This window comes from Sturnus vulgaris, chromosome 16 (genome assembly GCF_052056855.1).
Source record: "Sturnus vulgaris isolate bStuVul1 chromosome 16, bStuVul1.hap1, whole genome shotgun sequence".
In the NCBI taxonomy this organism is placed as follows: Eukaryota; Metazoa; Chordata; class Aves; order Passeriformes; family Sturnidae; genus Sturnus; species Sturnus vulgaris.
This window is the reverse complement of record NC_142258.1, coordinates 6,805,073-6,832,268: the sequence shown is the minus strand read 5'-3', so window position 1 is coordinate 6,832,268 and position 27,196 is coordinate 6,805,073. Positions and strand designations below refer to the sequence as shown.

The window sequence follows — 27,196 nt, the reverse complement described above, 5'->3', positions numbered from 1 at the left end:
TGCTAGTTCCACAGTGGTGCTTTGCTACTAAGTGCTGTATTCTTGGACATGTCAAAAGGGATTTTGTAAGAAGCATTTTTTTTCTGATAAATTACTTTTATTGTTCAAAATTGCTTCAGTTTAAAGTCACTGTTCTGTATTTTAACTAGTCACAACAATGACATTTTTAAATTAAATAATTTTCTAAATAATATTTTAGAAGGCAAATACTTAGTACTCAAACATAAACAACTTACAACTTTTTTTTTTCACATAAACCCAGCTTTTTACAGTAAAGTAAGTGAAACTTGGCAATGTAGGGAAAAATGCAAAAGTACATTATAAAGCTTATTGTATGCAATCAGGTTGATTGTTGGAGATGTAAACACTGACTATTAAAAGGAAAAATCTTGAAACAACGCAGAGAAAAATACAATCCTAATAATTCTCTAAAAATACATGTAATAAAGTTATTTATTTGGACAAGATACTGTGCAAGTTATGCAAAATCTATTATGGTAATTAATGCAACACATTATTCATGGTTCTCCCACAATGTATGTATAGACCAGAAATCTCTAATCACATACTGGAAAGATCAACAGGTTCTTTTTTTTAACAGTAAAGCATCTTCAGTCTTCATTCACATTTGGACTTGGAAACAGTGCTTTCCTTGGCATTAAATACCAAATATATTCCTTAAATACGTGCAAACATAAGTTTTACTTCTACAAATACAGTACTGAGACCACATCAAACTGTTCATCATATAAAAATAGCTTCATATACAGTCACACACAGAGAGGAGAAATTAATGTAAACTGTCCAATTATGATAAATAAGTCAGGGAAAAAAGCTTTTTTGAGAATAGGAAATAGTTTCATGTTGGAAAAAGGGATTAATAAATCACTTGCTCAAAATTAAGAGCAATGCTTCATTCTGAACTGCCATCAGTGTACACTGGCAAACTCCACTGCTATCAGTAAAGTTGTTTTGCATTCCTACCACTGTAATTGTCAGAGTTTAAGACCTTCCCTTGATTTCTACAGTATGAAAGCATAATTTGCAATGATCTGGAACACAGCCCCCAGAGTCTGGTGTCTTCCAGCCTCCTTAAGTAGGCATCTGTGTACCTCAATTATCCCAGTTTCAGTTCAGCTGAAGATAGAACAGCATTTCCCAGCACTTGCAGTGACAGTTCAGGGCAAGACATTGCTGAACCCAAGTGACCAGGACTGGGCTCCCTGAAACCAGGGCTTCTGCTGCCTGATTCACACATTGCTCACTGTGAGTAAAGACTGCAAAAATTGGCCCTTCGTGGTAACTGCAGCCTAAGCAGAGTTGTACAGAATTTGATTTTGCTGATGGGAGCAAGAACAGCCAAGTCCATCCTTACACATGGAGCCCTCCCATGAACAGAGCTGTGTGCATGTGTAAGGGCCTCTACAAACAGGACCAGCTGTGTTTGCCTACAATTCATTCAAACTGAAACATCATCTGTGCTCAAAGATGAATCTCAAGGACAGTGTGCAAGATGTGTGAATACGAGAGAAATGTAGGGAGCATAGAAAAAAATAAGTAAATGCAGTGATCATTGGTGCAGATATTCACATTTGTATTGTGTGTAGCAGCTATGGTAAAGGGTCAGAAATACATTGTGGTTAAAAACCTTGCCTGCTTTGACAAAACTATGAACTCTATCAAGTCACATTTTACACAAGATGCATTAGAAGGATTCAGTACTTAAAATACCCCATTGCAAAGTCCAGTTCAGTCAAACTTATTAGTAGCACAGAAATGTCATGTTTTTCTCTCCAAGCAGTAGACATTTATTTCTTTTTAAACTATTGCCTACTGCTTGTTAGCAATACGTAGATGGCAACAATTTAACAGCTAACAGAATTTCTGTCCAATTCTTGACTTTCACTGACCATCAGAGGAGTCTTAGAGAGTTCTGTTTTCCCTTTACTCTCCTCATCTTCTCCCTCCTTTGATGCTGCCGGGTTTTCCTCGGTGGTGTCAGGCACAGCACCCCGAGCTGCTTCTGTTGCATTTCCTCTGACTGTAATGTGCTCCCACCCACCCTGTGAAAAACGGATACAGAAATTCAAAAGGAGAAACATCACCCTGCCAGTGCTGTACTTGATGTGATGCTTTATGTGCACTGTTAGTTTATACTGTTTGTTCATGAGGAAAGTAATCCTGCTCTGGGATGAATCAGAACAAAGGCTCCTTGTAAAATGAAACAAAACACAGCAGACCTCCCTGACAGGGAGTTACAGAGGTGGTAAACTTGAGGATTTTTTTTTTATCACGTGGAATTGAGATTAGTAGGGTCAGGCATTCATAACAGAGCCACTGCAGATGTTCCACCAGTTTAAAAGGTGGCAAAACCTTGAAACAATCTTTCTCAAAACACTGAGAAACAATGAAGAATAATCTTGTGCAAACAAGAAAGAATCCACTTTTTTTAAAAGGGCTTTTACTTCACTAGTTTTTCCATTGTAACTTTTAAATTACCTATTTAAAATGAATACTTATCAGATGCAAATAAACAACTTCCCAGCTATGATTGCACAGCCCATTATAGTAACTTCAAAAAGGAGCCTAAACCTGAAGGAAAATGTCAGTTTCCTGCAGGTATATTCAAGCTTTCCAAAGCAGGCCAGCTGGGCAGGATGACACTTCCCTTTCTCTGTGAGCCCACAGACAGTGGGATGTACAATTGAGGCAGTTCTGTGCCCTCAGCACTTACCCCAATACCATAATCCCAGGAGAGGCCTTTGGGTTCCATTGGCTGGACACCAGTCCGGTGGCAGACGGTCCCACAGCTCAGACTGTGGCTGCCCTGCACTTTGTCAGCTATCACCCACACCTCAAGGAAACAGAGAGAGGCAGTAAAATGTGCTGCTCTTCCCAGATGTGAAATGTGACCCCTTTCAAAAATTAAAAATTACTCTTGTTCTTCAATAGGCTGAAAATACACTAATTTAGGCAGGGAGGCACCCAAACGAACTATAGAGCAGTGTTATAATTAGAACATTGCCAGATAAGATTTGGCAGGAAAGAGATTAAAGATTTAAAAAGCCTTGTTAAAATATGTAGCCTTTTAAAAGAAATGGAAAAAAATTAAAGAGGCATTTACAGCAGAGGGCTTGACTTTATCACTAGTTCATTGGCATGATTTTTTCTCTTGCTGTCAGATTCCAGCATTTAGACCAACATTTTGTGGAATAAAATTAAACAAAACTAAGGCTGAAGATTACTAAAGTATGCTGTACATAATTCTTAATGAACTAATGAGATAAAAGGAAGCTTAATACACACCTGGTCCAGGGGCCCTACAGACATTTTACGGATATTATTTGAAACGTGATCCCAGGTAGATCCTTGAGGGTAGCTGGGTGTGATACCCTGCCGGTACCACAGATTGCCTGTGAGACAAAGAGTGCTGGTTACAGCCCAGCATGGCTGTTTGTCTGGAGTGCTGTAAACAACATAAATCAGGAATTCATTCTTTCTGCATTCTGGGGAAATGCAGTTTTGGCTATTGTGTCACAGAGATGGACAAAATGAAGTTCCCACTTTGGAATTTGTATTTCTATAGTTATTGTTTATAAAAAAATAGCAAATGCTATGTTTTGTAAAACTTCTTGGGGAAAATGTTCATATAAGGAACTATGCACTAGAAAACAAAGCCAAATGAGATGAAGGTTTCTGAATCTGGTGTTAAAGGCTTATTTCTTGGACAAAAGGTGCTTCATGATTGATCTGTTTTGGAGCAGGATTCCAGACAAAACCCGGCCATGCAATTCTCTGACATTGATCTGTGTCTTCCTCCCCAGAGCACAGATACTGCATTGCTGTAACCCAGGGCACTATCAGATATAACAACCACCAAGCATTCAGAAGCAGTACTTAAGTGCACTGCTACTCCAAATCCTTCAATATGAAATATTGCTCCCTTTGGAGCACCAGTAATCATCTATCCAGTTCTAACTTAGCCTCTCCTTTTTAAATCAGCTTGGTATAGACTGATGTACTTTTTGTAGCACTAACTAATAGCTTTTTTAATCCTTACCATTTTTATCCAAGACAAACACAGATGTTCGTCCTACTGAGACTTGCTTTAACTTCTGTTTTTGAGGTGAAGGGATATGGTACCAACAGTCACCTAAAGGTCACAAATCTTGAGTTAAGCATTGAAAAAACAGAATTAGGCACAGAATGTCTGCAGTTGAAATACATTGCTGTGCAGGAAAGCTGTGAATGACATCACACTTCATATATTTTTAACAGATTTTTTTTTTCAAATTAACACTTTAAATTACTCAAGTGGACAGCAAATTAACTGCTATAATTATTGTATTATTTGTATGCACTGCCATGGGAAAGGCCTCTGGGAAACAGACTGGACTTTTTCAGACATGGCAGTGGAGTAGAGCAAAAGATAAAGTACAAATTCTTACCTGCAGGTTTGCTTGGAGACACTGAACCCCGGTAGAAGGCAGAACCATCTCTAGCAATAGCCCACACTTGGTAAAATGCTCCAATGGAGATGGAAATGAAGGGTTGATCTGTTCCCACATGCAGCCAGGATGTTCCCTAACAAATCATGGGAGATGAATTGTGAAGCAGTGGTTAAAACCTCCATGACAAAATATTGTTGATTATTACCAAATGAGAAAAAACCAACAGAGTGAAAAATATTCTGAAGGATTAATCTTATGGAACTTTACAACTGAACAGAAATGAGGTTGCTGATCCTCAAAGATATCTGGATATACACTCTTTGAAAATAAATTGGACAATGAAGGGCTTTCTCTATTAAAATCACTGCATTTTAGGCATCTGCATGTCTCTGAACAGCTGGACTAGAGCCTTCTTGTTTTTTTAATTCCTCACAAAAATCAACTGGTAGGGAATTTCACATTCCAGACACAGTATTCCAGTTCTCACTACTGCACTGCCTTACAGATCAGGAAGGAAAAAAAATTCTTGTAGTCTTTCTCCAAATTCTACTATATTTTCTTAGATGTTTTTCCTGATTTTTATCCTACTGGTATCAAGAGGCACTAGACTAGGACCATGCTTCACAAAGTCTATTTCTCAGCAATTCCTTTAAGATGAGAGATACACCTGTTATCAACAATTAAAAACAAACAAACAAACAAAAAAGAAGAACTAAGCTGCCAGTGCAGAAAGTGGAAGTAAAATGCTTCATGAGGAGATAGCCAGGAGCTGAGAGAGGCTCCTGCAGGTGATGTGGCACAAGCTCAGGGAGATTATGCAAGAGAAGCACTATTATAAGGAACGTGGGCAGCAAACTGTGCTACAGCTGATGGACAGGGACTTCCAAATCTGGGACACAAAGGGATGAAAAAAATAACAAGGTGCTTTGAGGGAGGGCTCTGTGTGATTGTATGTACTTGCATTGTATATTACATTAAATATATCAATAAGCAGTAAAAACAAACAGGGAGCCTTACAGCTGGATTTTGCTGTGTCACTCCAAGCCTGCAGAGCACGTCTCCTTTGTCACTGATTGCCCACAGAGCTACTGCTTCTTCATCATCTGCATCTGAACTGGGAATTATGGAGATGTCCCACAGGGTAACAGGAGGCACTTCCAGCCATGGCCCGTTGGTGACTATCTTACATTTTCTGAAGCAGAAAAAACCCAAACCTGTCAGAAGTATTTACTTCCTATAAGTAAATTGGTTTCCCAGTCTATTGTTGACTTCAGTCCTAAAGTCTTTTCATTAGGCAGTGCTTTTCATTAAATATTAGTATTTTTAATTTGAAAGAGGTTTCTAACAATCATTTTTTGCATCAGGTTTTGAAGTTTGAACTAATATTGATTTCTCAAAGCTTCTGTTGTTTGTTCTTAAGTTACTTTATAAAACCAAGACCACATAAGAAGTCTGCAGGTGGTGCTACACTGCTCCATAGCTCTCTCAGACTCACTGGGCAACAGCAGGAGAATAAACTGCAGAGAGAACTCCACACCCAGCTCATTCCTTCATCTGTATTGGCTAAAGGAATAACTTTACAATTCTTTTTTTGGCTGGTCTGTTAAAAAGGTTATGTAGCATCTTGAGGTAGGCAGAGGTAAAGCATCTCTAAATGACAGACTTGGTAAGTCATGCTGGGACTTTGTGTACTTTTTCTGTGGAAATTGCACCAAAGTAGTGCTGTTGATTAGGGAAATTATGTTCGACTCTACCATCACCACAATAATTTTGTGTGTGAAGAATGTCCTAAAAAACAGGACATTCCTTTGTTTTCCAGTTCTGAAAAACCAGATCCAACCCTGAGTGGTTCCCTATTTGTTTTCAGTTTTCAACTGGTAGTTAAAACAAGAGGAAGTGTTTAGACTAGGGGGTATTTCTCAAGTTGCTTATTTTATTTCAAGTCACCATTTTGATTTACTGGGTTTGTTTTATTGCATATCATGAAATAACACTTTCGATGCTTCAGAACCTCACTTTGAAGCTTTTTGTACAAGGGGCAAAATACTTTGGAGTATCAATACCAAACCCAGCAGTGGGTAAGTTCACAGCAGTTAATTAGCACAGTATTAGATGCTCTAGTGAAGAAAGCAGAGAAAAGTTGGAAAAACAGGGAATGCACAGACTTCACTGCTTATAGAATATAGTGGCAGTTTGCTGTTTTCCAGATTCCACCTGGACATTTCCTCTCACTGAAATGGGGTTGGACTATCTGTGGCCCAGCACGAAGTATGTGGAATTCATAAGTTGAAACAAATAATATAAAAGGCCTATTACCAAGCAGTTACATGTGACCTAAAATGTACTGATATACCCAGTGTCTACTATTCCTTAGTCACTTCCCATAAGGAAAATCAGATACAGAGAAGAACTGTCTGATTTTTATCTAGAGATCCTACAAAATCCAATTGGGTAACTATCCATAGAGACTTACAATTAGAGACATAATAATAAAGGTCATCAATTTCTCTGCTGGGTTAATATATTTCAGGTTTCTTTACATTTTCTTTTGTTGATTGGGTGACAAGACTCTTCACCTCATAACTAAAGTAGACTTGGTGAGCAATTAGCATTCAAGTTCAAAACTTATTTATATTGAGGTTCCTCACCTTGCCCAGCGCCTCCGTCGGACAAAATCTTTCATTGTCTTGTGGCCATGGTAGGACCTACCAGAACAGATTTAAACAATGTTCATGAGGATGTCAGAGCATCTCCAGTCAGTGCCAGCCTGAGAGCACTGCCTCCATCTGCCCACCAGGCACCCCTGCTGATTTTACAATTCTTTAAGTGACAGTTTGCCAAGTTTACCTTGCTGCCCTCCCTCCCTGCAAATATCAGCGTGCCCACAAAAAGGGGGGGAATGAGGCAGTGTTGTGTCCTGTCAAAGGGCACTTAATGTGCAAACCAGAAATGAGAAGGAGTGAGGACTGGAGTCTGGGATTTGCTAGAAGAGGAGTTTCCTTACGCTGGGAAGTCAGCTGCATACTGCCAGCCCTCCCGGTCCGTGCCGCCCACCGGGCTGAAGTCGATGTACCAATCTGAGACCTGTGGACAAACAGGGACACTGGGAATAACAACCAACACCTAATGTCTCACAAACACCTCTTCTGCTATTTACCTCCACCTTTTGGACAACAGTGACTTGCTAGAAACCTTCTAATACTTGAAATACATACGGAGGTTCCCAAATCTTTTTAATTCAGTTGAAGAGAAAAGGATCTAAGTCATGTTAAACAAAAAAACCCACTCAATGTTTAACATTCTTTTGACTGTGGAAGATTATTGCTAGTTATGAATGGGGAAAACAAGGTTAAATGTTACAATAAATCCCAGAAGAAAATCTGGGCTCCTTGAACTCAAGCCTTGTATCCTACTTGCTAAGCCTGGACTTCTTTGTAAAAAGATTTGTAAGACATAACTTACCCAAGACCACTGTGGAGAAGGAGGCTTGGTGTTGGTCTTTGTACATTCCTGCAGGCCAGAGGCATCACTCCACATGTATCTGTCTGTGGGCAGACCTCTGTGGTGGTGGAACAGTGCACAAGGAATGCAAAGTCATTTATAACAGGGAATTTAAAAGGCGAGGGAAGAAAAGCCTTTTTGTAGCACTTCCTGATTTCACACACAAAACACTGCCCTCATTAATCTCTGTATTTAGAAATATCATGTGAGTGATGAACATCATAGGAAAGAATCTGTACAATTGCTTCCAGTTATACCAAACTTGACCATGTAAATGTTTCTCTGTAGAGTGATATTCCTCACTACCATTTAAAAGTGCAACATGAATCCCATATATGTGGATATGTATTTTTCAATGATTTTGCTCAAATATACTATTCAAGGACCCAGTGTATTTAGCACAATATGTATAGGAATATGTAGATGCTAATAACTTTTCTTTCTGAGCTTAAATAGTGAAAGATACTGCAAGTAGGCACACTTTGTGCAATCACAAAGCACAAATAGTAACATTTTGCCACGATGACATTTTGAATGGATAATTACAAATTAGAAAATTGAGGAACACTGCTCCTTCCATCACACATTAAGTATGGATGCTGGAGGAGACTGAAGATAGAGTAAGTGTAATAACCCTTCCAAGCTAGAAAAAAGCCCTTGTTTCATTTGACTCTAGTAATATTAAAGTAAATAAATGCAATAAATTGAGTAAATAACCTGCTGCTGTATCCAGTGACTGGGTTCCACCGTTGGTTCTCATAGATGTAAACACATTTCACATCTGACTGTGTATAAATGTTGTCAGCACTACTGGCCAGTCCTGTTAGGAATAAACAATGTGGATTGGAGTAAAGTTAAAGCTTGAAGACACTACATTTTAAATTCCAACAGCCACTGATGATTCTATTTCTCACTCCCAAGCTGTACCTTGGATGAAGCCACCTCCATATCCACCAGTGTAAAGCCAGGCTGTGTGGTCGTGGCCGATGCCCCACACCACGCCCCGGCTGTTGCTCTCTATCAGCCGGAGGTGGCCTCCCACCTGCCGCCAGAACCTGCCAGGAAAAGGAACTGTACTCAACACCACATCCTTCAGGAATGTGTGCTCTCCCCACCAACAACCCAGTCATCTTCAGGACAGGCAACCTTCTCTGCTCACTTGTCCAAACACTGTGCAACCTGTAAGTGAAAGCAGCTGCCAGTTGAAAGCATTTCCCCCTGAACAGCTACCAAAAAGCAGATGGTACTGTTCTGCTCGAGGGGTTTGCAGTACCATATTGCCACAGTTGTCATAAAAACTGTTGAGAAACTGATCCTGGACTGCAGTGTCTGTGGAGAATTGAGAATTTCAGATTTCTTGACTCAAAACTGAAAGCCCAAATTATATTCCAATTACAGCGATTACATTTTCTTTCAGTTTAGGCTATCTCTTATGACATTAAAGATGCAATTACAAAAAACGGGATCTCAGTGAGAAAGGCTTTTGAAATCACAAGGATATCTCCAAGCATCTAAGAATTAAAATATGATTTGGTGAATTTCTTCATGTGCAATCATGAGTAGGAAGGCAGCCCTTAACCCTGTCAGTGAGAGACATCTGCAGTGTACTACACACTCCCAACAGCCCATCAAAGCCACTGAACTGACAGGACATTCTTTGCTGGATGGCATCCCATACAGAAAGAACAGCTTCACAAGCCTCTTACATTTGATCACACGGCATCAGCTGGGGTCCGGCCTCCAGCTCAGGACTTGGCTCACTAACAAAGATGTCTCCTTTACAAGTAACTGACCAAATGGCATGGTGAGAAGGAGGGCCTTGAATCCGTCTGCTTTCACAGCAAGACATGTTCAGCAAAGACAGCTACAAAACAAGAAGCAAAAAAAGCTCCCATTTACAGTGAGATCAAAAATTCCCATAGAGATGCTTGGTACTGTAAAACAAAATTTTACCTCTGCACGTTCTTGCAAGTCAGCAAAGTGAATTTGCAGCTTTTTCTCAAAAGGCTCTAGAATTCAGTGGTTCAGAAATTATTATACAACCACTGGAACCACTGTGGTTTGCAGGATCTGATGAGGATGAAGCATCTCTCAGGTTTGCCCCTGGTCCAGTGTATCTATGCCTGTCTGCCTGTACAAAAGACTCTCTGCAAGTGACAACAGAGAATGGTTCTTCTACCAGTACAGAAGAACACAATAATTTAATTCAACTACTAACTCATTCCTACCCTAATCTATATCTAGAGACAGGAAGAAAATGAAAAGCAATATTGGTGTTGCTGTGGATAACTGCAGCACCAGAAAGCAAGCAGACTTCAGAGGAGATCACAAGCCTCAGGTGCTTCTAAATAAGTTTGATCAGATGGTTTAAATACCTAAACTTAAAAAACCAAATGAGTAGCTTCAAGAGTTTAGATGCAATGCTGACATTTCAGAGACTGGCTTCTATGTTTTATTGCAGATATTACCATATTGAAATGAGAGATACCCAGAATTACCCAGTCATGCATTTCTTGCTCTGTTGTGGCTGCCAGGCGGATTGGCCATCGCTGCTTTGTCCTCTCAGGTGTGTACAGTGCAAAGGAGTGCTTGGCTTCATTCAGCACTTCAACTATAATGGTCACTTCATTCAGGAACACATGGATGTACTAAGGCAAGAGAAAAAAAACTGTGACTAAGGCAAACCTTCCACAGAGCCAGCATTTTTGCACTTCAGGTCTACAAACAAGGCATTTCTGCCAAGGACAACAAAGAATCAATTCTTGGTCAGAGGGAATGGGACTCAGTTTCCAGCCTTGCCCTACCTCTGATTCCTATGGCCTGCAGGCATTAACCCTACTTGGGAAGACTCTGCCCAGCCAAGCCAGGCTCTTCATAACCAAGAACATCCTGAACTTCCAAGAAGAATTCCTAATTAGTGTAGAACTGATGGTTTAAGCAATATGAGTGTTTTGTGCTTGGGTATTTCTGACATAGAATTAACATAGCTCAGAAAAACCTGTGGTTTGCTGGTACCTGGGGTTACCTTGGAATTGGTTCCCAAACCTCAGAATAGTAAAATGCCTTAAGTTGCCTCCTTTAAAGAAATGGTTTCCCTTTCAGAGGCTTCCCTTTGCCAGAAACAGCTCTCCCAGGGTCTGCAGCTGCACACACCTTTTTCTCCTCATGGTACATGTAATAGATGAACAGGATGCTGTCACGCATCCCATCGCTCCCGGTGAACTGCTCCAGTGCAACTCGAACATCCATCCACTTATGAGGCTTCCAGTTCCTCCACCACTGCAAGGCTCCAGTTTTAACCCAAACCGACTGCAAGGCAAACACAAAGTTACAGGAATAAAGAAACTGCATGAGTCTTTTTCTTTCTCTCAAATATTGTTTTTGTGCCCACGAGTTGTGTCTGCTGCAGGTTAGTCTGTATCACACCTCATCATATATTCTTACCGGAGTATGAAACTCAGAAAAGTGGATACAAAGATACTGAAGTAGCACGTGTACAAAAGTAGTAACAAGTTTACCCTGCAAGAATGCAGTAGCACAGAGGTAGTAATTGAGTCAAGTTTGCTCTTGTTATAACCTAACCTCTTTGGAGTCTAAAGACTTTTGACATAATTTTTTAAACTTGATTAAACCCCTGGACTCCAAGTGTTTTTAATCAAATTATTCCAGATGTCATTTGGCAATTAGCAATAAAGGGACCAAAAATATGAATGAATTTGAAAAGAGCCAAGGAGTCATAACAAAGGGAACATCAAACAAAACTGCTGCTATTTATGTGCTGCCACTGACGTTTGCATCATTTATTTACGCAAGTTAAATTAGTCCTAATGGCCACAGAGAGGGAGGCTCACCTCCTTGAGTCACCATTTCAATTAAGATACCTCATCTTGTGGTGGAATAATTCATACAATGTTCCGCTGTTGCAACCATTTCTCTGAGGATTTGAGGTCTCACAGTACCCAAATAATGCTGACCAATGCTTTGTTTCTTCCTAAATAAAACTATCTGATAATGCTTTTAGATGAATACTGCTGCTCCATGTTTGACAAGCTGTTAATTTCCCACAGGGAGCTCAGACATTAATAATCCAGGAAAGTTGTCAGACAGAAATAAGGGCAAGAATATAAAGCTGACAATAAGCTCAAATCAGTATGTCAGAAATGTATTATTGATTCCCAGATGTATTTAGAAGATAAGAGATACCTGTCCTCACTGCTTACCTGCTCAACAGCCTGCTCATAGTGCCTGAAATTCTCCAGTTCCCGCTTTGTCCTTTCACTGAGCTGCTGAAAAATCTGCTTCCTCCACGCTGCTGTCTGTGCAGGAGTGATGGACAGGGACAGAGACTGCACAGACGATGACAAACCTGGGACAGAACCAAACCAAATAAACTCCAGTGAGCTTTGAGTACAGTTCTGTGAAAGCTAAAACACTGTGCTCCTTTGAACACCAGACTGGATCAACCCAGTCTAACACCATTTTTATAATGATTATAATTTGGAATCAATGTATTACAGCCAAACTTTGAAAATCACGCATAGAAATGGGATCACTAGATGATTATATAGAAGCTTTAAAAAACATAACCTTGTAAAAACGAGAGTTTTGTCACTGAACTCCAAGAGAATTGGATAATACACTGCATCACGAGTTAGACTGTTAAATACTGGGATGCCACAATTCATGGTTTATTTTACCCATTTCAGTAGGAATGGCACAGTGAGGCAGTTATTGCTGGCATCTGCATCTTCCCAGAGAGCCCTTTTCATTCTTTCCTGTTACTGCCCAGTGATATTACGTGTCTTGCCCCAAGGTGCAGTTTCAGTACAATTAAAAATGAGGTGTAGATCCAGCAAAGATTACTTTACAAAATTGCTAGAAGAACTCAAGAGAAGATATCACTTTTACATTTATTTATCTGAAGCCTAAAGTGTTCTACAGCTAAATACTGCAGCACTATGCTCAGACATGAACCTATTAACAAACTGCAGTAAGATAAAGTGGGCTAGCACAAGTTTTGCACCATGGTTTTGCTCAGAAAAAACAAACCAACATTTTTCTTAAAGAGCAAATTGAGCTGTGACTGGAACTGGGGTGTGCTGTGGTGACTGGTCAGTACCTGATGGAGCAGTGAACCACTTCAGTGGGCTGTGCAGATCTACCAGACAGCCTCCCCCAGACACCCAGGCCCACAGGGGGTGCTCATCGGCTCCGTACTGGTCTTCAGCTGCCACCGAGAACACGCCCAGGGAGGAGAGGCTGGATGTGTCTGCAAAGCTGCTGACAGAGAGCACTGGATGCTTCTGAGCCTCCTTCAAGTCAATGTTTATCCACTGCAGTTCTGCAGAAGGATTTGGGTTTCCAGGAGATTTATTCATTTCAAGGTTATCTTTCTCACTACTAGCTGAAGCAGCAGTGGCTTCTCCTTGCTCAGAGTGCAGAGGATCCACAGTCAGCTGTGCAGATGTTTCAGCCTGGCTGGCTGGGCCATTCCCAGCAGCTGCAGCTCCCAGCAGGGCAGTGCTGGCAGGGCTCGTGGGCACGCCAGGGAGCTCTGTATCAGAGGAAGGATCTGCATCACCCTGAATGACCGCGCTTGTTTGGTTCTGAATATCATCAGTAAAGAAACAGCCAGCACTGAAGGACAAATAGATAATTAATTATCATCCAAAGCATTGGAAATCAGCACAGGCCTCAGATTGCAGGCACACAGAAACTGACTTAGTGTTTCACTGTAGGAAACGGCAGACATCTCTTTTAAATGTCAAATTCTATCGTCAGAGGAAAGAGTCCAACAAACCAGTTTGCCATCTGGCAAACTGGTCTAGTAAATCTGAAACATAGGAAGGAATTTTATTGATCTTTTCAAACAATTGGTGGTGTTGGCTGCCTACAACTCTCAGGAAAACACATCCCATTTTCTGAATACGAAATAACTAATAGGATTTTTTTAAAGCCCATTATTAACCTTATGATTTGTCTTTGCTAAAGGGAGCTTCTCAGGACACACTCTGGCTCAAACAAGTCAGATCCTCTGGCATGTGTGGTACAGCCCAGAAGCCAGCAGGCAGGGGGAATAATTGATTTAATCTCCCTAGGAAAAGAAACGTACAGTGACACTCAGGAAGAATAATTCCTAAGTGGAGTTGACATTCCTTCATGGTGTTTTGTAAACAACATCTTCCCTGATTAGAGACTAGTTCCAGATAGTGATAGTAAAGCCCAGAGGAACATGCTTTACTGCAGGCATGCAGTGAATTCCAGTGTGGGAGCTTCAGATTCTTCTCTGAGTGCAACAACTGCTGCTTATTGTTAGTTTTAGTGGCAAAAATGCAAATGCCTTTTGGCATACACAATAATTAGAGATGCCTTCTCCACTCCTTGTCTTGAATGTAAAGAAATATCTCCTAGCATTGAAACCCTTGCTGTACAAAGTCTTGAGCAAGTATTTCATGAAGTACCTGAGCAGACTTGTTGAGCTCCCAGTCTGAGATCTGTCACTCTCTCTGCCAGACACAACTGCCTTCCATGTCTTCCCACTGAGCTCATTTGGTGTGACACCTTGTCGAAAATATATGGCTCTGTCATCGCAGCCAATTCCCCACACCTAGGGAGGGAAAGGGCTTGGTGAAGGAAGTGGCTTGGGATGCAGTAGGTATCAGATACAAGAAAGGTGCAGAAGTGCAGAATTGAGCACAGAAAACTGCTGGACACAGCATTTTCATTTTGTGTTCTTCCTTAATGCTGACACTGTAGATGCAAAACAAAATTCTGTACCAAAAACAGTCTGCACTTCCCTGTGCCATACAAGACACGTGCTGGCTGTCACCTTCAGGTGCAGAATTGCAAAATGCAGCCACTTTCCCTTCCAGTAGTTTAAACCCAGGGTCCCTTTTGTCCAGCCAGCCCTATTGGCACTGCTGAGAATTCTCACCATGTGTGACCAGCTCCTGCACTAGAAGGAACCCTTAGAGGTACCATTCCCCTTTACAGAAGAATGTAAATACCCTCTCAGCTGCTCCCCAGCTCTCTTACCTGGTTGTTTAAGCCTACAGTTACCATCATCATTTCTCCAACCATTTCAATCCAGCTTGTCCCACAAGGATTATGTGAGTTCACTCCTCTTCTAAACCACACCTACAACAACAGAAAGTCTAAATTTTTCTCTTTCTGCTCTAGCAGGAATTGAGTTTCTTTAGTGGATTAATCTTAATCTCTAATACTGACTTGACACATTGTCTTAAGAAGTCAATTACTTCCTTGATTCTTTATCAAATAATGATAAAACAATTCTCCCAATAGTTCCTACCTTGTGTGTCCACCTGCAGCCAAAAGGAAAGCCAAAAAAGGAGACTTTTTTGTAGGACTTTCTGTGACAGAGTTAGGTTCTGTGCTGTTGGAAAAATACTTTCTATTACTACCAACATGTAGGCTATTTTTGATCATTCTGACTGGGCTTCTAAATAGTGTTCTTACATTTAAACCCTAGAAACAGGGCTGCCAGAGGGGACTGTCAGGGGGATGTTTTTAGCAGTGCAGCTCTTTAAATTGTTTTCCCTTAGATCTGACTTCACCAATCTGAAAGTGTCTGTGGGCTGTGCACCTGGAAATAGTTCCCTCTGTGTGTAGCATATATCCATTCAGTCAGAGAAGGAAGCAGCTCCCTTAGAGGCTGTTGGTTGAACCCCATAACATCAGGATGCTTGACTGCCCTGTGGCAGATCTGAAGGAAAATGCACCAGCTTATCTCCATTTATTACAGTGGATTTATCTGGCAGATGGAGCAGGCTGGGCACAGCCTGTTACCAAGGCTCAGCTGACAAGTAGTGACTCACTACAAAAGAGAAACTCAACAGAGCTGCTGCACATGCACAGAGTTCAGGCCTGTGAAGGAGCAGGGAGTGGGACTCCATGATCTTTATGGGTCCCTTCCAACTTAAGACATTCCATCATTCTAACTTAAAACTCCAGTAAGAAAGTAATAACACATCCACATAAGAGGTATCTCACCTAATTAAATACCAAAACTCCCACATTAAAAAGCTGATGAAGAGGGAACAGTTGCAGTAGGAAGATAAAAAGATAGCATAATGCAGGAAAGTGTAGATGGGAATACTCCCCCTGCTGCTTTTGATGTAAAATTCAGTTATTGTGGAAACAGGAGTCACTTCAATGTTGATGCTTAATATCCCCTAGAGGAGGCTCCTCATCCAATCCCCACCAACATCCCCACCCACCTGCCAAATCTGTCTGACTTGGGTTTAGAAAATTCCTTCCAAAAGAAAAGCAGAAAATCTTTCTTAAATTCAACTCAACTGTCACAAACCACAGAGCATTCCCGTAACAGCAAGGGGAACTAGAATTCCCCAAACCATGGTGCTAGAGAGTTCAAATCACCAATGCTTCCTGTGCAAATTACACTCCTGTTTGAGCAGCACACAGGGAAAGGGAAGAAAAAAGCAAAACCAGAACATAAGCCCTCTTACTTTTCTATCCTTTGTAACACACCACACCACATCGACACCCACAGAGACGTGCATAATCCCATTTTCAGAGCTTGGAGACTCCACAATACTCCAGGAAATTCCTGCAGAAGACAGAACCCAGAAGGCACTGTAGGTTAGTTTCTTATTCTACACTATACAAATCAAAGAGGTTTCCAGCCAGATTTAACAAACTTTACCTTGAGGGTTATTCCTATCAATTCCTTCTCTCACAATAGCTTGCCCTTCCCAGAGAGTTGCCCAAAGGAGGTCATAGGGTCCACAGCTGATCTGTACAACTTCACCAGGAGTGGCAACTAAGGACCATGTGGAACCTTCTGGATTGTGATGGCAGACATTTTCTCTGTACCATAACTAGACAAGTTTAAAAAACAAAAACAAATGAAATAAGAAAAAAAAAATATCACTACAACAATGAAACCATTGAGACAAGAGTAAAGAAACTGGAAAGAACAGCTGTCCTTTAACAACAGGAATGTTTTATGTAATGTATGGCACTCTGACCTTTAAAGGTGGTTTTTTTGTGTTGATTATGCAGTTGAAGCTATTTCCTTATGTACTAAGGGAGGAGGCTGCTCTACAGAGCAGCTTTTGTCATGGAGCTGCATCTGGATTTGGTACAGTAACCTATTGCTACAACTTCTGTGTATATTTCAACATTTGAACCACTTCAGTGTATTTCAGGGCATGTTATATAAACCAAGAGTGAACAAATACATAACACAAAAATGTTACTGTTAGCTGACAGCCTGACCTCATGCTCACTGAACAGAGCTGCCACAATATGGGGGAAAAATTCCATTCTCTGTGCAGCCTTTGGTGACATCCAGCCATTTGCTATTCTTGGACTGTGCAATTTTCTGTAGATCACAGTCAAAATAGAAGGTCAAAGATAGAAAGCATCCTGTGGCAGTCATACAAATGCTCCACAGCATGACTGCTGAATGCTATATCTTCATTTTTAGGAATACTTTACTTCCCCGAGGACTTTCACTTGGGAAATAAAAGCATTTTACAATGGCAGTCAAGTAAACCTGTAGATTGAGATGCTTGTCATGTATTACTAGAAAGTATGAGGAATAGGGAGTTTTGTTTTAAACAACTCCAGGCAGTGCCACATGTGACTGAAAGCTCAGGCTATCTGTTAAAAGTATTACATTTTTCCCTGTGAGACCACAAGTTAGAAATTGTCTAGACACAAAGGAATATTAGATACATGCTGTAAGGATGAAGGAAGAAGAGCAAGAATCAAATCTTCACAGGACCGAGCAAAAGAGGAGACCCCATGGGAGGCCTAAAACCAACAACAGAGAAAGATGTATAGTTTTCAATAGAAAATAAAATGAAAACATTTCAGAGCTGGATGCCACATTGCCAGGTCAGGAGATGACCACTTTCCAGTCAGTAAATCTTAGATAACCATTTTGTAAACTCTTGAATCACCCCAAAGGCACAGCTCAATGCTCCAGAAGAACCTTTGTCAGGTTTTAAGGCTCCTTCTCCTGGTTCCCAGTACTAGTCAGGATTCTGGGAAGTTTTCAACATACAAGATACTATTCAGCCCCAGTTTTTAAGATTTACCTGCTTATAAAGGTTAAAGGCTTCCATAAAACAACAACCTTAGAAGTACCAAGATTTTCCATTTACAACACAAATTGTTACATAATGGAGTGCCAAAGCAGCTTTTCATCCTCTGCCAGATGCATAAGCAGTGCATTTCCATACTGATATAAGACAATAACAACCCTGCCTTGCTTTACAAGTATTTAACTGCTTTCAACTAGTAATTTTTATTAGAAAACTTAGGGAACACACACATACCCTTCCTTGCAAAGAAACTGCCCACACTGAGAGGCGGCCGAGAGGCTCATCCGTGATCTCCCATCCCCCGACCGAGATGTCACTGAAAGGGTCTGGCAGCTGGTTTGGCTCATCATGGGACACAATCTGGAGCAAAGGGAAGGAAAGTTGAGGAGAGGAGACACTGCAAACAGGTGACTTGGGTGGTGGCATAACTTGTGTCTTGCACATTGGTTATGTATCATTTCATGGAGTGGCTAAGCATGGAGATTCTCCCTCTCATTCAGGGCCTCCATATGCACAGAAGGCAAACACTGCCAAGGCAGCATGGAGAGGTCTGTGTTTTGCACCCTAGCTAAAGGAAATTTTTACTCACAGAACAGTGCATACAGAATTGGAAAGCTGAAAGATCATAAAGTACAAATTTTGAATGTTCTTAGAATGGAACAACAATTATTAAAGAACAGTTATTCTCATGGATAAAGGACATAGCTTGTGAATGATGCAAGGCAGGTGCCACCTCCAACGACTGCTTTGTCACACAACCAAAGGAAGTTAAAAAGTTGATCTGAAATTTGCAAAGGAGCTGAGCATACATCTCTAATTGCATCACCATGAGATTTTGCACCTTATTACCACAGGTTTCTATGAGAAATCCCAGCCTTCCATTTATGCTTGCAAGAATACCAAGTTGGAAGTGAAGGAATCTAAGTCCAGCCTACAGAGAAGTCATAAAAACATAACTTCCCTGCACTTAGAATTGATTATTTCAGACAATCAGTTTATTTAATATGTAAAAGAGATGCAGAACCTTTGCCCAAACGTCCCGTGATTTGTATCTCCTGTATCTGATCCATCTCCTGCGTCTGACACAAGAATTCCATCTCTTATCCTTTGTGTAGGTGCTGGGGAAGTCTATGGCATAAGTCCAGCCCTGCAAACAGAGGTTTTCTTGTATGAAAAACAGGATCGAGGGAAAGCTTAAAGTCATAATTCAGAACAATTTTGCACAAAAGTCACAGCACAAGTCACTTCATATGTCTCTAGAGCCCTGATTAACAGATCAGCTAATTCCATGAATGATTTATAAATCATGCCCAAATTCCTCTGGATGATATACACAGAACAAACAAGACACAGTAAAATATTTTACTTTTTTTTCATGGTAAAAACCTTCAATAACAATGGCATTCAGTTGCCAGGATTTCATGGCCTGATCAAAAGAAAAAAGCTTCTATAGAAGCTCCTATAGACTTCAAAAGCCTTCAAACAAGATCCTTCTTTCTGTTGTATTAGAGTTATTTCCCAGAAAGAAGCATCTATGGCAAGTTTTATTTTTACAGACTTTTTTGCACTTCTATAAAAGTTCCTTTCATTTTACAGAGTAAGGGTTCCCAGAACAGAGCTCTTTTTGGTATTGTTCACCTACCCCTTTCTCTGTTGGTTCCCCTCCAATATTTTCATCCACATACCAGTCAGACTCCCACTCCCAGTGTGGTGAAGGCAGTGTGAAACTATCAAGCTGCTGGTGTTTCAGCCCGCTCACATCACTCCACTGCCAGCGGTCACTGGGCAGTAATTTCTCACAAAAGCCACCAACTGGATTCCAGCGCTGCCAGAAATAATAAATAAACTATTTTGTTTGAGATCACATTATCTCATTGGACATTTACAGGGAATCATGATACATTTCTTATTATCTGCAATAAAAAATTTCCTGGGGTGAATGAGAAAGTGTTCACTCCCTGAGCCCCTCCCTGACACAGCCTTTGGAGGAAGCTTTTTTAAGTATCAAAGAAGGGCTGGCTGCAGAGCTCATCCCAGCCAAGTCATTTTCAGCTACATAAATAGGACCATCTGATGCTATATTTTACCAGACACGGGGCTTTTTTCTTTCGTGATGTATGGCCCCATGACACTGCAGCTTTAGGGCAGTGCTGAATGGATGGCCTTGGCATCTCTAATCTATTCCCAGAGAAAGGTGATTCATATCTTGTCTGCACTAGTAAAACAGCACTGCCTCTGCCAGGAATGGTGTTGAGAGAACTGTATCAGCAGATCTCCCCTGGACCTTATGCTATATTTTTCCCTAATCTGCCTTGAATCAATTGGAGAACCAATAACACAAGGATATTCATCAACACTGTCATTTCGCCCCCCCCCCCACCTACATACTATAGAAATACTGGCAAGATCTGTCCTATAATACTGTTTTACATTTTAGGGCACGTGGAAAAAGAGTAGTTCAAAATCCGCTATAATTTTTACACAAAATATTACTTGCTGTTACTAGAAATTTGGCTAAATTGCCTTGCACATTATCTGCAAACTACTTCAGTTTAATTTTGTTGTTGCTAGCTCTTGTAGAGTATTTCTTTTTGTGCTTTCTAGTATTTTGTTTTCCGTTTTTCATTACCTAGAACAAACAAAATGAAAGGTTTAAAGTAACAAATAAAATTTTAAATTTTAAATATTTAAAGAACATGTTTACACAATTAAAAGGAACATTCTTAAATGGCTGAAAAGCTGTATCAATATTAAATAATGTATAAAATTAATCTGTTGTACTTTTGCCCATGCAGATAAGTTAATGTCTCTTCCCGATTTATATTTATTCCATTGCCCAATAGAAATCAGAAAAATGTGCTCAAGAAAATCCATCAATTTTCTCTCCCAATTAACTTTTGGTTAACTTAAAATCAAATTTGATGAATTTGATACATTTCCTTTAAAATACTGATTTAAAGACATTATTTTGAAGTGCATCAGACAGAAAGGATCACCTTAACACTTCTATGCGAAAAAGTTGGAAACATTGTAACTTAATGGAAAGTGATGCCTTTATTACAGAAGTCTTTGTAACACTAAGAAGTAGCATTTTTTAAAGAATAATATATTTCTGATAATGTATCTTTGTGGCCTGGAAGTTACATAGGACATTTTCTTAAGAGGATTGTGTATTTGTCACTAAGAGAAATGGAAACTATTCAGTGAAAAGGGTGAATGCTCCACTCTGAAATGGATCACACAGAACAGGCTGGAGTTCACACTGGCATTGCTTTTGCTAGGAGCAGGGAAGTGAAACCCTTTAGGAATTTAAATACTTCAAGAATAACCTAGTATTTGTCATATATGTTCAGAAACTTCTGGTAAAAAATGAAAACAAGTAAAACTGATCAATCCTCCTGTGAGAAAAACACCCCAAGACAGCTGATGTAGGATGTGCTGTCAGTCCAAGCAGTGGCTGTGTGAGAGGTACTGTATCTGTCATACCTGGTTCTCATAGGTTTCCTCCTGGTATCTGATGGGAACATCTCCTGAGAACACGTAGGTGTACACTTGATGGTCACAGGCTATTCCCCAGCAGCACTGTTTGACAGCAGAGACCCGTTTGAATTCCAGCTGTGTGTCCTTACAGAGCTCCCAGTACTGGCCAACAGTAGAAAGAGTGTAAACCCTCCCAAAAATGTCAACAGCCCACAGTAGGGAACTGGGCATGGCCATATCTGAAAGGCAGAAATGAGGTTATTACTGGAAATGATGGGTACAAAAATGGATCCTGAACCTACTGCAGATCACTCATGTTCTGAGCCACCATCAGTCAAACTAAATAAAGATGTAAGGGATGATTTTCTAAAACAAGCCTGTGCAAAGCTGGTAGCCAGAACTCTTTGTCAGCTGTGCAGCCAACACCTCTCAGATGTCCCTGAAAAGCCATTAGAAAGATCTTTGTAGCAGCCCACTACTGTCCATCCTACAGGAGCCCAGAAATAAACAGGACAGCTCTGGCAGGCTGGGGACACACATCAGTTCTAAACTGGGTTCAGAAAACCACAAACCCAGAGCTCCAGGTGCAAGAGGAATCCTTGCTTGGAGTCAGTGTGGAACATTGCTTCTTTGTTGTCAAATGGCAACTCTGCTTTTAAAGCAAGGGCCTAAGGAGAGCTGCCTGCCTGCTTTTCAATAGAAGTGGAGGCACACAGTGAGTGCATTGCACTGTGTATGTGAATGGCAGTGGTGAAAAACTGGAGAATCTCACACATCTGGGTCAGTGTCAAAGAATAGCATGGGAAATTCCCATGGGATCCGAAGGAGAATGTATCAGGAGCCTTTGTTTCCTAGAACTGCTGCTGCTAAGTACCTAAACTCCTGGATCCAACAGGTGAATACCAAGTAACAGTGACAAGAAAACACAGCAGCAGAGAATGAGTGATACCAGGGGAAGGTCATGAGCAAAATTCTCCTATTGGTTGTAGCATAACTAAAACAAATCCTCTGGTTTTGACCGTTTTTCCCTCATTGTTGCTGGGACTTTGAATGCATCTTTGTCTTCTCTTGGATCAGCCATTTACCTTCTTTCTATCCTCCTATAGTGGTGTACAGAAGGACATCACATGGAATAATGGAATGGAACAAAGTGAAAGTGAGATGAAAATTAGTGTGTGTACCACTGGGAAAATAAAGGCAGTGAAAATAGCCCTTCAGTATTAACACTTAAAATTCTTCAAAGCAGTGTTTATAACAGAAGAAAATATTATGCACTTAAGGAACCAGAATGCCAGAGGAGTCTGGAGTAAAGGAAGCATTATGGATAATACAACAACGACAGCTACCTGGCCAGGTAACAAAGAAAAGTGATTCTTGGGTCTCTTGAAGAGGGGCAAAGATATAAATGAAGGCCTGTACCTGGAATGACAGGGTAGGCAGGCAGAAAAGTACCTGGAACAATTTGGGAAAAGGTGATGAAAGTTCCAAAGATTATGAAGTTAAGAAAAACATAGATGGGACAATTAAAGTAACCCAGGCTAATGCAACTGGTTTAAAATACTCAGGCAGCCAAGACAAGTCAGAGTTTCTACATACTGTTTCAGCTGAACTTTTGAAACTGTTTGGGGAATCATGGGAAAATCCCAAATGAATTTGGGATTATAAACGTTTAAGACTTCACATTAGGCCCCTTTGCACTGGCTGTGCTGCAGATGATGACAAATATTGCCCAATTTTGAAGGATGCTCAGTGCTGTTGGCTTATGTGCTTTTCAGTGAAGGCAGAAGTTGTCAAGCATTCTCAGGGGCCTGGACAAAATCAGATCTATTGAATTATTCCTCACCCTGCAGCTCAGCCAGGTAATTTTGGATAGAACTAAAATGCCTAAATGAAGACAACATATTGTTAATTAAAATTTCCAGCGGCCTGGCATAATGCTGATTGCTACGGAATTCAAGAAATATACCCCAACTCCTTGCATATAATGAAAGCAATGATGTTCCTCGAGAGAGCAGGGCTCTATCCCCGGGTTCAGGCCGTGGCAGGATGTGAACCACCCCAGGACTCGACGTGTTCCAAGGCGCACCGCGCACATATTTCTCCTCCGTGTCACACGAACCGAGCGGGGACTCCTCCGGTACCCCCGTCCAGCCCCGCGGGGCTCCCAGCGCGCTCCACAAACGCGCCAAGGCGCGCACCGCGCCCGGCAGCCCCGCACGGGCCCTCCCGGCCGGGCATTAAGGCCGGATCGGCTTAGGAGCCGTGCGGGGCCGCGGCGCCGCCGGCCTTGGGGCGGCCCGGGCCGGGCACGGCCCCGCTCCCCGCGGGCTGCGGCAGGAGCCGGGGCTCCGCCGGCGGCGCGACCCGAAACGCCCCGGGCGCCCCCAAGCCCTCCCCGCGGGGGCTGCGCGGAGGTGCCGCCACCTCCCCACGGCTCCGCCGCTGCTCCCGGCAGCGCTGGAGCCGCCGGGAAGGGCGGCAGGGGCCCGACCTCCACCCACCGTGCCCCGCCCGGCCCGCGGGCAGCGAGCGGCACTGCCCCGGCCCGGCCCCGGGCTCGCCCCTCACCTGCCTCCCGCCGCCCGGCGCCGATCCCGGCGGAAGGAGCCGCCGCGCCCCGGCAGGGCGGCCCCGCGGAGCCGCGGCCGGCGGGGAGCGCCGCGCCCACAGCGGCTCCGAGCGCCGCCGCCATTGGCGCGGGCCGCGCGCGTCACGGCAGGGCGGCGGGGCCGGGGGCGCGGGGCTGCGCCGGGGCCGCTACTGCGGGAGCTCCGGGCCCGGAGACTGAGCCGCGCAAGGGACTGGAGCGGATCTTATGGGGGAAGGCTGAGGGAGCCGGGCCTGTGCCACCTCGAGAAGAGACGAGTGAGAGGAGACCTCATATAGGTGTAGAAATATCGAAAGGGAGGTGTCAAGAGCCAGGCTCTGCTCGGTGGTGCCGAGCAATAGAACAGGAGACAACGAGCAGAAATTGATACAGGACGTTCCACCTGAACATGAGGAAGAACAACTTTCCTGCGCAGTGGCCGAGCACTGGTTGCCCAGAGGGGGTGTGGAGTTTCCCTCATGAAGATATTCAAGGACTGTCTGGATGCCATCCTGTACCATGCACTCTAGAATGACCCTGTTTGAAGGCTCAAGAAGGTTGAACAGATGAGGCACTGTGGTCCCTTCCAACCTGACCCGTTCTGTGATGCTGTGGAAGGGGCTCGTCAGGCAGAGCCCACCTGTCTGTCCAGGGGCTCGGAGTGAGCAGTGGCTGCAGCCAGAGTGAGGGAAACCAGCCTTTGCCTGAAGTCGTGATGTGTCAGTAAATGCCCTGCCTGAGGTGTCAGGAAGCCGGTGGCCTTTCCTGTCACAATCTGTGGCAGTGCAGTAGAAGCACAGTAGTAATCCTCCTTCCTTGGGTGACACCAAAGGTGCTGCTTAACATTTATTGCAGGATACCACTCACTTGCCCTGCTACGAATTATAACCTCCCTTTGAAACTGCTTGCTTGTACATCTCAGCTTCTGAAGGATGCTCAGTGCTGCTCATCATATTCCAGTTCATTTTGAAGTGAGTCAGAAAATCTAACAAGATAGGCAATGCCTGTCCATTCAAATATCTGAACCAAAAGTGTCCCAGACCTTCATGTATCTTGCAGGCCAGTACAGGAGTTGAAAAAGCATTGCAGACCTCTTTCAAAGGGAACTGGCTGATCTGTTGTGAATCTTGCCTGAGGAGTTTCTAGTTGCTGCTTAAGAAGAATACATCTGCCTTGCTCTTGTCCTGTGGGCTGTGGGTTCAGATGGTTTTGGTGTGTGGAGGGCTGTGGTTTGGAGGGTTGATGCACACATGAAATTCTCTAGAATGATTCCTGTGTGAGGCAAGGCCATCCTGTCTGGGTTGTTTCCTGCTGAGCCCCAGGACACTTGACTCACTGCAGTGTTTTGGTCCCTTGCACAGACTGGGGCCTAGCTCGACACTGGATTTTTGCTTTCTAGTAGTGTTTTGATGATTTGATCATTGTAGCAAAACATATTTATAAGACCAAGTACCAAGACCAAGTTTAGATCTTAGAAAATTCATTTTGCAAGATTTTCACTGGTTTCACCGACTGATCCTATTAATGTGTACTCAATCCTGTGGCCACAGGTAGAGATAAGATTTTAGTTGTTTTCCATGGGAAACATGTGGAAGAATTTATGGAGCATTTCCTGTTTTTTTTTCACTGTTTGGATTTTGAACTGCAGCCTATAATCTTACAGGAGGCAATGTGAATGACTGGATATGTGAGGGGTTTGCACAATAAGTAATTTACAACCAGTACAGTTCATCCCTGGTTATTTTAAGGAGGACATTACATGTGAAATTAAACAAATGCTGCCCATAACACCAGCAGCTCATGCCTTCTGTGTGGTCAGTGGCTCTGCTACACCTGTACTTTGATGTAGAAGTTAGGAATGAATTGATGCCTTACAAGAACTCTCTCTGCTCTGGGTGAGCCCTGCTTTGTTCAATTGCTGGTGTTGTAATAGAGCTCCGATTCTGTAAGGAGCTAACAAGGAAGCTTTTGCAAAGACAGCTGAATATAAATGGATTTGCATGGGGTTAATGGGAACTTCCCTTCCAGTGTGTGGCCTGTGAAAGGTACATCTCGGGTCTTTCTTTCCTTTTGAGGCAAATGGTTTAATGACTTCTTTTATGTTTTTTTCCTCCCTTCCTATGAAATGGGGCTAATCCTTCCCTACTGCACAGGACCTGTCATGGGATGGAGTCACAGTGTTTGCCATGGTGATAAGGCTGTGCTGGGACCTGTAGTGAAGGATAAACCAGGGATTTCCAAACCAAAAGATTTGGTGAGTCAGATAGCTTAAGGGATAAAGGTGCGGAGGGAAGTGGCAAGAGTTCCAGCTGGAGTAAAAGACATTTAAGATCTTCACAGCATCTGGCCTGGGCAGTCATCAAGAGCGTGTGTTTCAGAAGCAGTTAATCTGGTGAAAGTGTTGTTGACCTCGTTCCTGTAATTTGCTGTACAGGAGGCAGCAACATCACCTTTGCTTTCCTCTTCCTTTCTGTAGTGTTTGTTTCTTAACTTTAGTGTTTCTTTCAACCATGAGAATTTTCTCCTGCTTTTTTCCTCAATTTCTTTTCAAAAACATTCCCTCTCTTTACAACATTCTTACACTGCACCACCATCCCAGAGTTCTTTTTCCCTTAACACTCGAGCGCTGCTCTTCGCAGGGGGGATGTAAGAGTTTGCAGAAGTCACTACAAAGTGTAATCAACCTCATCCTCACCGCCCCAGCCCACCGGCTTCCAGCAGGGATTGCATTTCACAGGACGGCTCAGGTTGGAAGGGACCACAGCGGCTCATCTGGTCCGAGCTCCCTACGCAAGCAGGGCCATGGCAGGATCGCAGTGTGGGGCAGGAACGGTGCCGAGCAGGGGCTGAGCGAGCGCCTTAAAAATCCCTCACCAGAATAGTGACAGAGCAGCGGCTGCCGGCTGCTCCCGGTGTCCGAGCGGGGGAAACCCGAGACAGCCGGCTAGGGCAGCGTGTTCACGGCCCCGCTGGCCGGGACACAAGGCTGCGGGGCGGTCGGTGCCGGTGCAGGACAGTCGGTGTCGTGTCGGTGCGGAGCAGTCAGTGTCAGCCCCGGCGGGGCGCGGCCCCTTTAAGGCCGAGGG

The 27,196-nt window shown here is 42.6% G+C and overlaps 1 protein-coding gene across 1 annotated transcript; it reads right to left on the bottom strand.

Moving 5' to 3' along the window:
• Nucleotides 1-435: 435 nt before the first annotated feature.
• TECPR1 (tectonin beta-propeller repeat containing 1) lies at nucleotides 436-24,215 on the bottom strand. Its single transcript, XM_014869662.2, has 25 exons — nucleotides 24,092-24,215; nucleotides 21,530-21,762; nucleotides 19,686-19,868; nucleotides 19,068-19,190; nucleotides 18,278-18,403; nucleotides 16,636-16,810; nucleotides 16,439-16,539; nucleotides 14,988-15,089; nucleotides 14,414-14,559; nucleotides 13,072-13,589; nucleotides 12,173-12,318; nucleotides 11,106-11,261; nucleotides 10,451-10,600; nucleotides 9,659-9,816; nucleotides 8,880-9,007; nucleotides 8,670-8,772; nucleotides 7,914-8,010; nucleotides 7,456-7,535; nucleotides 7,100-7,156; nucleotides 5,469-5,643; nucleotides 4,449-4,584; nucleotides 4,061-4,153; nucleotides 3,307-3,413; nucleotides 2,735-2,854; nucleotides 436-2,063 (listed from the first exon to the last, which is right to left on the bottom strand). Exons 1-25 carry the CDS (start codon nucleotides 24,213-24,215, stop codon nucleotides 1,866-1,868), a joined length of 3,735 nt encoding a protein of 1,244 aa, XP_014725148.2. The 3' UTR covers nucleotides 436-1,865.
• Nucleotides 24,216-27,196: the final 2,981 nt, after the last annotated feature.